We start from the raw sequence: 13,828 nt of genomic DNA, 5'->3' as shown, positions 1-13,828 counted from the left end.
TCACACACACAGCATGTCATAGTAAATAAGAATGTACTAAGACAAGATAATTAGCGCTTTCTGTTAATCGCATTTCAGCTGACTCACTGTCTTTATATCATATTTGGAAAAAAAAACTATTTCCTTTGGGAAGAAAAGGAGTGTCTTACAAAATCAGTGTGACCTGATGTAACTGTTCTTACATCATCCTGTAAGTTAAAGATTAAGTTATCTTAATCCTAAACTTGTTTGTGGATGAAGACATACCATAGAGGACTAATCCCCACGCCCAATAGTGTGGTATGTACAATGCGTTCTGCAGCATAAGCACAGGCAAAGTTTGGGAGTTAAACTCTGCTTCTTGCGTGCAAACACAAAGCGCATCAGTCATGGCTGGGTGTTCTGGGAATTGCCCAGGTCCCACAGCGGGATCACAGATGGTGGCTCAGTTGAAATGCTGGATAATCATCCTCTACGTGAAAAAAAAGAAAGAAGATATAATGATGTAATAGGAACTGAAGGAAAAGGGAAAAATAAAATGTGTCCACTGGCAGCATACAGACAGTGAGGTGGCTGCTTATGTCATAGACCTCATCACCCTGTTGACCTTAAGAGATCTGCTTGGGGGTAGGTAGGAAATCCTCTTTCCTAGTCATCGCTGCGGATATATTTAGATTTATATTGTGGGAGCTCAACCTATTGGTCCACAGTGTAATTGAGGGCTAATTTATTTAAATCCAGCTCCAATGAGCAGGACTTTACAGAGTCACAAAAAAAGAAAAAAATCACATTAATACTTTGAGACCATCTCAGTAGTACTTAGCTTAACTTACCTTTAAACAACAAACCATTAAAGATGTGTACGCATACATCATACCATGTATCATACCCAGTGTTCTTTTAAATCTCAGGAATTTAATATTGTGTGTGCCACTGCAGGACTCTTACCTTCTCTTGGTACTGCCTCCGTGAGGAATCCAGTGATTGGATTAGAGCTGTAGCATGGCCAACAAACATGGCGTAGCACGTGGCTCCTACAATCATACTCAGCATGGTGACCCAAAGGTCAGACATGCTGACGGGTGCCCGGGCACCATAACCGATGCACAGCATGTGGCTCATGGCTTTGAAGAGGGCATAGGAGTACTGCTTACCCCAAGAAACGTTCTGAAAGAACCAGAGGGGAAGAAAAAGGGAAGGAGAGACAGAGGAGGTTTGGGGGGAGTTACTGCCAAGCAAGACAAGGAAGAAAGGCTCCGCGGCAGATAAAAATGGAACAACAGACTTTCCTTTGATGGATCACTAACACTCAGCCAACATAATCTTCATGCTTCTGAACCTTATGGGTTTACTGAATGAATGAACTTTCTACCTTTTTACCTTCTCTCTCTGTTTGCATCTACTTTATTCATTTTACAGATTATCAAAGGGTGAGAAGCGGTTCAGCTTTGCAAAGGTTAAAAAAAACAGCTTCTAAACTATGTATCCAGTATCCAGACTATACGGACAAAAGTACTGGGTCACTTACACATTACACCCAAAGGAGCTGCCCTGCCATAGAAATGCTTCTCATGAAGCTCCTGGTGCACTTTTGTGCTGATGTTAATGCCAGAAGATTAACCCTGCTGTGGTTTCTAAACACTTCCACTTTGCAAAAATACCACGTGCAGTTGGCTGTGGAATTTCTACAAGGGAAGAAATTTCACAAACTGACTTGTTGCGATGGTGGCATCCTGTTTGTATTACCTCACCCAAATTCAGTGACCTCTTTAAATGACTCATTCCTTCACAAATGTGACGGCAGACCGCACTGAATCTACTTGATTTTATACCCCCATGGCAATAGGAGTAAAAACACCTGAAGTCAAAGATTAAGAGATTTGGCCCAGTATTTTTGTCCATATAGTGCAACTTGGGTTCATGGGTCCACTGTTATCCGATAATGTGTCCAGAAGGGTTTTTGAGGAGCCACATAATTCAGACTAAGTAGTTTGGAAAGAACTTGCTTGGTGGATGAAGACTGGTGATAAAAGTTTAAATGCATGGAAGCAGAACTTTAAATGGTCATCGTTAGTTTTAGAAAATATGCTTTAATATCATGCAGGTAACCAGTCTATATGCAGAGCAAAAGATGGACATCAGCTATTGATTGACTGATTAATTGAGTGCTTTCTTTCTTTCTTTAAAACTTGTAAATAAAGAGCCAACCTAACTGGCAGTGTTAGGATAGTCACTGACTATTTCTTTTAAAAGTCTTTTTTTTAGTATGAAATCTTATCAGGAGTCGCTTTCAACAGAGATTTATGCAGAGCCTCTTAAATTTTAGTAATCCACATTATCAGGTAGTAGCACAATGCAAGGACATGGCTTGAAAGGCCTTTCATTTGCATTTCAGATTTCCCTCATTTCTGTTTTTCCTGCTTTTTTTTTTAGTCTCAGCATGTCTAATGTGAAAGTATGCCTTTTCCCTCTGGAGATGGGCAAAATCTCTAGTGGGCAACTAAGCGAGCCCATTGCAGTTACTGCATGTCTGTGAAACTCAGTAATCCACTATCTAGAGACAAATGTGACAGACTGCCTGGTACAAAGCTTGTGCTCACAGACATTTTGCTGACACCCCGAAAAGCTTCACCTCCTGCAAAGATGAAGTGCTGAGGAAGCACTCCATGCAGAATACCTATCACACACAGCAGAACAGCTAGTGATAGAAATAGGAAACTTAGATAGTCTCTTTTTTTCCCCATTTGCCTCAGATCCATGTGTCACATGCCATCATGCCCATTTAGTCCCCTTTGCCATGCCATTGCCTGATCTGCTTGAGTCCACTCAGTTATTCAAGTGGGAATTAGTGAATCCCACTTGAATTTGATGACAGATGCACATTTATAGCAAATCATTAGCCCTGGATGACTCATCAGTTCTTATGTCAACACAGATTAGTTGTTTCTTCCAGAACCGATTACAGGATTTGTTATCAATTACAGCGTGTTCAATTTTTATAACATGATACTCAACAGGATAATCAATAAAATATGGTGTGTGTGTGTGTGTGTGTGTGTGTGTGTGTGTGTGTGTGTGTGTGTGTGTGTGTGTGTGTGTGTGTGTGTGTGTGTGTGTGTGTGTGTGTGTGTGTGTGTTAAACCATTGAAATATTACCTTTAGGGTCAAATATTCTATCCATCCATTCATCCATCCATCCATCCACCTAACTCCTTACCCCACTTAGGGATGTAGGAAGCTGGTGCCATCCCAGCTGCGAAAGCTCTGGCAGGTCAGCAGTCCATGACAGGGATCGTGGCTTTCATTGTACTGGAAATATCTGCAGCTAGCATTTCAGCACAAGCACCCGTCCACTGTAGCACACAACACATACACACAATAATGTATTTCCACACAGAGAACAAAGTCACCCAACCATATACCTGGAACTAATGCAGTTTGGGTCCTAGATGTTCTTTCACACGTGTATATTTCACATGGTGGGTGAGTGTTTATTCAGCAACGACGGGCTGTGTTTGTGTTGACATATTTGTATGCATGGAAAAACAGAGGCATGGTTTTGCCAGATGATATCACAAAGTCCGAAATGACTCACTGCACCTTTTGCTGTTTTTCTCTGCATGTAAACTGCTCCAACAAAGAAATCTCTGCAGAGCTTTGGGCATTAAGGGCCTGGGGACTAACCTCACAGTTTCTGTCTGTTCAACTTCGCTGTCCATCCTTATTTCCCATCAATGTTTGTACATAAACCTCTCCAAAATAGCAGAATTAGCTTTATCATCCTCTTGCTTACATTAATCCGCCTACCTAATCAGATTGAAACAGTGGTCTATCACTTGTAACGCACAATTAATTAGGAGTCAAACAATCATGAATGACCTGTAGACAATTTGTAAAATGAATAAAAATGTTTCTTCATATGAGGCAAACTGATCAGCTGAGCTCACATTTATTATATCACGAGGTATAATAACTGCGAATATTTCCTTCTCCCATGTCCAAAGACATATAATAATGAGCAAATAACTCAGGCAGTCAAACGTGGCATTAAATTTATTCCACAGCTGCTTTGTGGAATATACTGATAACATTGGTAAGTTGGCTCTGACAGTGCAGTGTCAGTGAATCTTTAATAAAAAAAAAAGAAGCATGGATCACATGACCAACTTTAGTGATTCCTTAAGCCAAATTTTCACTCTTTCTTTATCTTAAACAGACTGATAGAGACTGAATTGTTCAGAAGTAGCTCAGTTCTGAGTTGACATTTCACTGTAACATTAAAGCAGTGGGGATAATAGCTGCGTGCTTGGGGCACTGCAGGTTATGGAGCTTGTTATGAAGGATTATTGTGAGTCCTCCAAATGTGGAACTGATCGTCACGATCGTTTCCAGCTGCCCATTGTTACGATTTGACATCTGGGAGACACAGAAGCAAAATATCCAAAGGCGGCTTTACCAGGCAGAGGCAGAGAGAAAATTCTCTCCTAACAAATGGAGCAAAGCCCACAAGTTAGTTCAGGCAGTCAGGCTTTAGCCGAACTGCGTCATACACACTCCTCGTTCTCCTCGTGTCGTACACCAAACACAACCTGCCAATTTGCTGGTCTATCTAAGCTGCAAAATTTCCCATCTTTCCCTCTGACACGTCAGTGCTGCTGCAGCCCTGCATCGCTGTCTGCTGTCTCAACCCCTCCATTACCCCAGCATCCCAGCAACCACCTTGTAAGCTGCCCCCCGTTTCTATACGTGACATATTTACGGGAAGTGATGAGCTCGGATCCCAGACGCCAAACTCTATTATGTTCTGCTGCTGTGATAAATAATATCAAACATGAGCTGTCTCACTGAAGTGATACTGTGGTAATGATGTCTGCAAAGTGGACTTTACAGGAGCTTTTTATCGAACATAACAAAACCAACAGCATCACCGCTTTTCACTTCGCTGTTCTTCACTCACTGCTGTTCCTCAGTGTGATTGCTTAAATTTGCATTTTGACTGCCATCACGGCATGTGAGTCACAGCTCTGGGGCAGTGCGCTATGATTACAGCAGGCACTCATGCTCAGCACCCATTTTTTTGTCTGATTAGGTTGGTCACAAAAGGACAGATACATGCACACTTTTATCTAATGCATAAAGAGTGATGAGAACTAGAAATCTCCAGGGCTGGTTCTGTACAGCCTTCCTTTGGGAAGAGTGAGTCATTTCACTCTCAGTGCAGAAAAAGCAGTTTCTAGTTGCTTTCCTATAGTTCACAATGTACAGCCCCCTTGATATAGATTTTGCCAACACAACAAATGTATTCATTTCCTCTAACATTATTCTAAATATAATTAAGCTCTGTTTTTTAGCAGGAAAACACATCAGACACTGCATATTCATCTTTCAGCAGCCCCGTAAGAACAGCAGCGCAGGTTCAGACTTCATTACCACACACATTAAAGCGATCCCAATTCCGCACTATTGTTTAAGCACCAGCAACTTCAAAGTATCTATAATTTAACTGTGCTCGTTGTTTTGACAGCACGCTTGCAACCACTTGCTTGCATTTTAATTAATTAGTCACAGAATCAGCAGTCCTCTCTCTCAAGATGAAACCGGCTACGTGACCAGGAAGGCGGCTGATGATTCACCATTATCCTCGTGTTCAGTGCGACCCAGAGGCTTTGGTTGTTGTTGATACTGACAAACTATGAGACTAACAGGATGTAATGCCTTGCTGCAAAGAACACAATTTTGCAAAAAAAGAGAACAGTCCGAGGACAAATGACAGCAATTAAACTTATTTTTCATCTGGACTCCCAAAGATTTGCACTGATACTTAGTTTCACTGCAGCACAAATTATACTCAATAGAGTGTGTAGCAAGATCTGGTTGCCCTGTAAATATGTTTTAGTTTTATTTAACATTTTATTTTTTTTGTTTGCGCCTGTGCGTGTCTGCAGAGAAAATAAGTGAATGAGCAAATTTGCCTCAACTGATTAATTTAATCACTGATTAACTCCCTAAACCCAACAAACAGTCCTTGAATGGCAAAAAAAAAAGAAGCAATGCGCAATATTCATTTTTCAATTGCATAATCAAACTGCAAGCTGTTCTCCCTGGGAGCGCACAGAAGGCACGGCGGCCTTTAAACACAGATGACAGAGTAAAGGGATGTGCAGGCCTGCATCGACACCAAAAAAAGCGCGCCCAGTGATGTATCTCACTGTGTGCGTTGTCATTGTCTCGTGAGCTTTTATGTTCATCACCTGTAGCAGTACTAATGGACTTCATCTCTCTACAGAAGTTTTTTTATGCACTGGCACCAGTAATGTGGCCCGAGACATATCTTCAGATTCATCTGTGTGTAACTCTGTTTGCTCCTTTCTTGTAAACGCACAATCACTTCAAAGGTTTGAGGGAATTTCCTCATATTTTGGCATTTTGGCAAACTTTAACTTCAGCTCAACCAATCAGATATGTGGTAGTCAAGGGTCAAGGTCACTGTGGCAAGAAAAAAAAACATGTTTTTAACCGTGAAGCCACAATTCAAATGCTAATCATGACCATATTGTATATAACAGTCAAATAGTATGAAATTATGAAGTGATAAGCTGAGAGGGTCTGCTGTGGCGACCCCTAGAGGCAGCAGCTGAAAGAAGAGGCAGCAGATTATTATATCTAATAGGTCAAAGATCAATTCTGGACAATCATGGATCTAAAGTGCAACTTTACTGACTGGCAGTGGTACACGTGCCATTTCTTTTCTTCTTTCTTTTTTAACATTTTCGTGGCAGAAGTCTTCTCAGAGGTTACAGACAAAAAAGCCTTTGGATATCTGAAACTTGGCAATATTTGGCATTCTTGCTTAAACTGGGAACTATTAACCAATTATCAAGATAGTTCCAATTTATAAATGTTTGCTTTTGCGATTTTCCACCCAATCTTTACGATGAATGAGGTACGGTGATTTTTCTTTGTCTTCTCACAAGGCTCTCCTCACAACAGAACTTTATTTTTTAAGATCCCACAACAGCCTCTGAAAGCTCAGCAGCTGTGGTCCAAATACCCTCACACAAGCTTGATTAAACCATCCTACTGTATCAGTTGACAAATAGCACACAATTCTTTCAGCTAACAAAAAATGATTACCAACGAGAGCCAAAAAAAGAATCCAAAAACAAGCTGTTCGCATAGGGACTGAAGCAGTCTTGCATTTTCCTTCCATAAGCCCAATGTGTATGTTGAGGGGAAGTGTGATGTGAAAGAAGGGAAGAGGGTGACACATCTGATTAATTCATAAATTCAGGACTGAGCCCGCCTTTTGAAAGTGACTCATTCAGGGAGATTGAGAAGAAATGGAAGGAAATGAAGTGGGTGGTCCATGGATAAAAGGAGCCAGGAAGGGTGACTGATACTGAAGGGCAGTTGTGCATGGTTAGCCAGGCGTTTCTGTCCTTTTTTCCCTTTTCCCCCTTGTGTCTACCTACAGTATATCCACCTGTCTTTTGGCCTCTAGCTCTCTCTGAGACAGGAGCCCTCAGCAGGGCTACTGCTGTCTCTCTCTTGATATGAGCTTGGCCAGGAACAGTAGGCACACACATACACTCACAAATGCTCCACCACATGCATCTTTAAGCTGTACAACAGCCTATCCAATACCACAGCCCACCACCTTCCAACATGAGCCAACATAGTGACAGCAGCATTATCTTGTTTGGTGATTAAGTAAATGCAGCCTCTAAAGAGTAAGAAGCTACTCTCAGACCATTAGTCAGGAAGATAACAGGCCTAGACTGTGCACAGCACCACTCAGCAGTATCTGCAGCCCTTGCTGCCCTCACTCTTCTACTCACAGCTGGAGACTGAAAGCACGGAGCCAACAACAGAAAAAAATATGATGCAATATATGGCTTTAAAGCTCTCCTTTTTTGGACAGAGACAAAGACAAACCTCTTGATGACAACGTTTAACTGTATTGTTTATTTATACCTGCAGCAAACACAGCAAACGGAGGAAAAGATACCTTATCCTGATTTTCAACTTGTGAATGCTAATGCATTGCGATGGTGTGAGAAGAGGAATCCCATATGCGAGCTGGCCTTATCACTTTGGATTTGCCAGACAGCAGTCAGTGCACAGGCTTGCACTTCTGCACAGATCCACAGGGAAGAGATTCTGCAAATTGCCCATTCTGCCACATCACCATCAGTAACACTATGCTCATGTGCAGATATCTACAGTACCACTGGCTTAAACAGATTTTACCTCTAAAATGCCTCGTGGTTTTCTTTGTGAGTTATTTTTAGGATCGCCCCCTCATAAAACAGAGAAGAAAAAAATCTTAAAGCTATCCAGAAAATTATGAATTTTGAACTTAAATCCAAATATACTTCCACAGTTTCACGTTCTTTGTGGCTTTCTGTCATTGGAGTGTGCATAGCCTTCTCTTCTAAGATTTCAGCATTCTTAGCCTTGTCGTTTAGAAATTTGACAAAGAGTAACAATTATCATGTGTAGGACACCTGCTTTTGGTTAAATGTAAAAGCAAACATAATACTGGCACTCACTGATGAACTCATATGCTCCTTAATGTTTTTTTAAAGGGCAAGATGAATTTGGTTCAGCTGTAAGCGGCTCAGCGGGATAAAAATTGCCCTCATTACTTACAGACAAATACATATTTGATGACCCAAACTAGATTTGCAAATTTGTATGAATATTTGTAAATAATATACAGCACTGTGCAGAATTCAGACGACCCCTTTATTTCTTTATAATTTGTTTCTTTAAAAGTGCTCTTCGACAATAGGTCTCCACGCTTTGGAGACCTATTGTCTCCAAAACTGCTTTTTCCCTGAGTATTTGTGCATGGCCATTTTAAAGCGATTTTTCCATTTGTTCTGTTTGTTAAGCCATCTGAGACTGACTGCAAGAGGAGGTCAGGAGAGAGGTACAACAGTGGTGTTGGAGATCTGATGGAAGCGATGGAATTAATGCAGAAAAGTACCATCAGATTTTGAGCTTGTTTGCAATATCATGCATAAAGCATCTGATTGACAGTGGCTTCATTTATAGAAAGACAATGATCCCAAACACGGTGCTGATACAGTATAAAAGCATATCAGAATGGGAAAACACAAGATGGATTGGTCTCCCTAGAGCTCAGACATTACTGAAGCAGTGTGGGATCATCATAACAGAGAACAGAACAAAAAGGTAGTTAATATCCAAAGAAGAGCTTCAAGAAGCCTGGATATCTATTCCTGAAGAAATATCAAGAAAGCTGCCTGAGAGAGTTTAGGATGTGTCAATTCACCAGCAAGTAGCTAACCCATCAGAGAAAGTGTAAAACAAACATACAAAGCCATCTTTGCAATGTTTTAGCTACATACAAGTGAATACAGCTTGGAGAAAGGGTTTCGTGTCATAACAGCTCACCCACAGGCTTCTAGCACTGATTTATGCCTTATTTGTTTTAGAGGCAATTTTTGCAGGCTGCAGCTATAGCCACACGGGGGGCACCAAATTAGGCTTGTACACCATCTCCCTTTGATATTGATTTGCATAGAAGGAGGATGTACCAGCTTTATTCTCAGTAAGATCAGCAACACGCAGCGTGCATGCAAGGAGATGTTTATCATTAAGTTTTACAGCGACAAGTAATTATGAACCCAGAGTGTTGCTGTTTAAAAGGAAGTTTAAGAATCTGGGTTACTGAGGAGATGTTCGCCCGTAGTTACCATTAACAAGGATGAATTGTGACAGTTCTGTGGGAAATTACATCAGTGCAAATTCCTTTGGTGCGAACAGAGATGGATAATGTCTGTTTGGATGAATAACACATGCTAGCTGGTATCAAACGCACTTGGGCAACTCGTTGCCTCCAAGTAAAGATGAGAGCTGTGACGTTTATAAAAGCTGACATTTGCACCTCCGGTATGATGCCTCTAAACAGTTCGTGCGCTCGTGCAGCACAGAAATGTTTGTCACAGAAAGAGGGAGAGGAGACGGCAAAAGAGCTCCGCGGGGGAGTATTTACAATCAGCATTACCCAGGAGGTCTGCACGCGCTCACATCAGTCCAAAACGGGCAAGCACAGTCCGCTTGACCTCAACTCAAGAGGAGAAGAGGGAAGATGAAAGATACAGAAAAAGTCCAAACGAGGGGACAGTCCCCAAAGAAATCAAACATAAGCTGTGTTGACACTGTCCAGTTGTCCAGCTTTCTACTGTACACAGGGGACATACTGGCTTACATTTTTCATACACTGATACACGTAACTAGAAAGATTACGTCAGCGTGTATATTGTGAATTTTCACCTAGGGCCGCAAGACACTCCACAATCACCACTCACTCTACTGTTACATTTACAGTCACAATCAGTAATACAAAAAACAGTAATACACAAAGTAACGTGTAACATTATGCTACATTTTTACAGTCGTGAAAAGGAAAGCTTTCATTGCTGCGAAAATCACTTGAAGTGCAGCAATAACTTGAAGTGATTGTTTCCGTATGGCTTTGTTAGTCTCTCGCATCGCTGTGGAGGATATTTGGCCCATGCTCCTTAATGACGTTGTTTCAGTTCATTGAGGTTTGCATGTATTTGTTTATGCAACATAAACAAATACAGCAACCATGCTTGCTGTATTCCCTGTCCCTGGTTTAAACTGGTTGCAGTATGACGGCAATAACCAGACTGTGAGAAATACAGATCAGATCGTTGCAAAGAAGAAATGAAATACATGTGTCTTTTTTTATTCGTTTGTTTTTTAACAATGACAACTAATATGTTTAACACGTGTTAGTGAACACAAAGTATTTTCCACATACAGAGACAAGTATTACTGGGGATATTTAAAAAGCAAACAAACAAAAAAAACAGCAACCTTTTTTAGTTATTTACTGTTTTGTACATCCAATTTCTATTTCATATGTGGGATGGTAATCTTAACACATAGGACTCTTACAATGACATATAGTGTCCCTGTCCTATCTCTGATATTAGTCTGACAAATACAGAAATTCTCGTCTTTTCATCTGAAGCTGAATAGCTGGGTAGGATAGGTCTTAATAAGAAAGACTTAAAAGGAAGAGGAAGCGGGTTTGAGTGACACTTAAGATGAGATATTTTGTGTTATTGTGATAGGATAATAGTTATATTAATTCTCAAAGAGAAACTTTCTATTACTAGGAGGGCTAACAATGATGTTGAGGTGACAGATGCCACTGCTGCAACTTTCACTTTGAACCTATTTTGGAACTATAACATGACCAGACATTGTGAAAAGACCACCAGCTGACGATTAATAATACTACTACTACTACTAATAATACATTTCATTTAAAAATAGCACCTTTCAGAGCACCCAAGGACACTGTACAACAAATACACAATATACACAATAATAAGAGTAACAGATAAAAGTTAAAAGCATGCAGAGGTTTAAACATAAGCAATTTTAAACAGGTGAGTTTTAAGGGTGGACTTAAAAAAAACACCTTATTCAAGGTATTGCAATAGCTTGAAGTCTAGACTTCAAGCTATTGCAATACCTTGAATCCTTTCTTTTTCAGCCATTCTGTTGTAGTTGGTGCTTTGCATGGACAGATGGCATCACATCTGACTCTAGAATACTTTTGGTATACAAAGGACTTCACAGTCAACTCAGTGACTGGAGGATACCCAGGTCCTGTAGCTGCAAAACAAGCCCAAACCATCACCCTTTCAGCACCGTGCCTGACAATTGGTATGAGGTGTTTGAGCTGATGTGCTGTGTTTGGCTTTACAACAAATATGGCGCTGTGCATTATCAAACATCTTTCACCTTGTCTTGATAAGATGAAGCTTTGCAAACCTAAGCCATACTGCCGTGTTCTTTTTAGAGACAAGAAGCTTCCTCCTGGCAACTTTTACCATGCTAACTGAGGCCTGTGGAGTTTACTTACCTAGTGAAGCAGTAAAGGTGTGCTGAGGTTTTCACAGGACTGTGAAAACTTTATTTTTCACATGACTGTTTATAAAGTCTATGGGTGGTAATTTAAAGAAATACCAAAGAGGCCAAATCACTGTCAAAAAAGACTAATGTTTCGCTTTGCTGCCCATTTTTTTAACAATGTTTTGCTTTATTTCTATAATCTCTCTCTGTTACAATCTAATGTAATTTTAGGACTAACTAGAGCTGTGCTACAAAAATCTGCAAAAATATATTTGTGTCTCTGTCCTCATGTTGTTTACATACATAATAAAACAGAGTGCTATCTATTTTTGTGGGCCATGTACAGGTGTGGTATTAGCATGATGTAGCAAGTGTATTTTAACGGGGGAAAACAAGGTGGACACATTTCAGTGCTACGAGAAAAGGCCCTTTCAACAAACCCCTGCACTTTTAAATTGTTAGCTGGCTACATCTGATCACATCTGTTCATTTATGGTTTTGATTAAAAAATAAGATTTAGAAAACTGCTGTATAGGAATGAGATTGTTTCCATAGGCTTGACATGTGGCAGGTGTTAAAAAGCGAGTCTGCTGTACAGCTTTTATACAGTAAAAATCCAAAAATAACAAACAAAAGAGAAGAGTGTGTAATACTTACAACCATACCGTTTAGGGACACCCAGCAGTCAGGGGGGAAGTCTTGGAGCAGAGGCACCAGATACTGCAGACAGCCATCCCAGTGACACAGAAGCAGCATCATACCTATCAAATTAAATATTCTTACCACTGCACTAGCCAGGTCATAGGTCATATGGAAAATCTGCCAAAGAGAAAGACAGAAGAAAGGAGAGATAGAGACCTCATCAGCATCTGCTTGGTTGTGCAAAAGCATTTATTCAAACTCTGACATTCGTAAGCCAAATGCAAGCACGGCATTATGAAGAAATATAAACTTCAGTAAGCAACACAGACACAGCGGCCCAGATTTAGATCTGTAAGAGTCTCAAACGTTGGATGCACTGGTATTTCAGGGACACAAAAAGATAAAAAAAAAAGATTAAAAACACTTAAAACGCTCACAAAAGTACAAAGTCACCTTTGAAGCTGAGGGCACAGTGTGCCTGTCTGTCCTCCAAAGTGTTTGGGTGCCTCAGCGTCTGTGTGTGCCTGCACGCGTGTGTGCGCATGTATCTCTGCACTCACAGATGTTGAGCTGCTCATAACTGAACACGGCTGCTTTCCAAAAAAAATAACCTGACCAATAGAGGAGACACATAGAGCTAGAGTAGGTAGCACAGAGCAAGTGAAGTGAATGATGAGGGGAAGTGCAAACTTCTGGAATAATTAGCCCGTAAGTGTGTTTCAATGCTGTGAGCTGGAAAAGGTGTCGGTGCTGGTGTGGCTGTTTAATCAGAGCCCGAAAGTTTCAGAATAGAAAGTCATCAGCGGGGTGAGTAAGCATGTCTGCGGCGCAAAGCGGTTTCATTTACGTCGGATCTGGCCGAAGAGAATTGACTCACGCCTGGTTGGCTGTGGCTTTAATTCAGAGTTTCTCATTAGCATCAGAAACCCATTACTTATTTCCAGGTTAGTTATTCCATAATCTTCCTCACACCGAAGCTCAATCTCTCCTCCCGCCAGCCCCCTGGTTCGTTTTGCATAATAAACCTGCCCCATTCGCCAGTTTGTTGAATTGAGACATTTCAGGTAATTACCATCTATTTTAAGTTCATGTCTTTCCATTCCCCATACATTACCTGTTCTACCTATTATACATATAGTCGCTTCGCTTGTTTTTTAAATGAGAACTGATGAACTTTTTGTTTCGGGGGTTTCCTTTTACTGACAAATGTTTACATTTGTATATAATACAAGAAATCAAGGATTTTCAGGTAAGTAAACATATATGTACAACACACACCAGT

The 13,828-nt window shown here is 40.7% G+C and overlaps 1 protein-coding gene across 1 annotated transcript in view; it reads right to left on the bottom strand.

Moving 5' to 3' along the window:
* Positions 1 to 13,828, bottom strand: part of hcn1 (hyperpolarization activated cyclic nucleotide-gated potassium channel 1) — a 72,818-nt gene that overhangs the window by 27,860 nt on the left and 31,130 nt on the right. Inside the window, exons 3-4 of the mRNA XM_080873846.1 lie at positions 12,562 to 12,723; positions 928 to 1,146 (exon numbers count right to left, since the gene is read on the bottom strand). Of these exons, the coding sequence (XP_080729972.1) occupies positions 928 to 1,146; positions 12,562 to 12,723 (381 nt within the window). The remainder of the gene's footprint in view (positions 1 to 927; positions 1,147 to 12,561; positions 12,724 to 13,828) is intronic.

Source organism: Rhamphochromis sp. 'chilingali' (assembly GCF_963969265.1).
Source record: "Rhamphochromis sp. 'chilingali' genome assembly, chromosome: 2".
Classification (NCBI taxonomy): domain Eukaryota; kingdom Metazoa; phylum Chordata; class Actinopteri; order Cichliformes; family Cichlidae; genus Rhamphochromis; species Rhamphochromis sp. 'chilingali'.
This window is presented reverse-complemented; position numbering and strand designations above follow the sequence as displayed.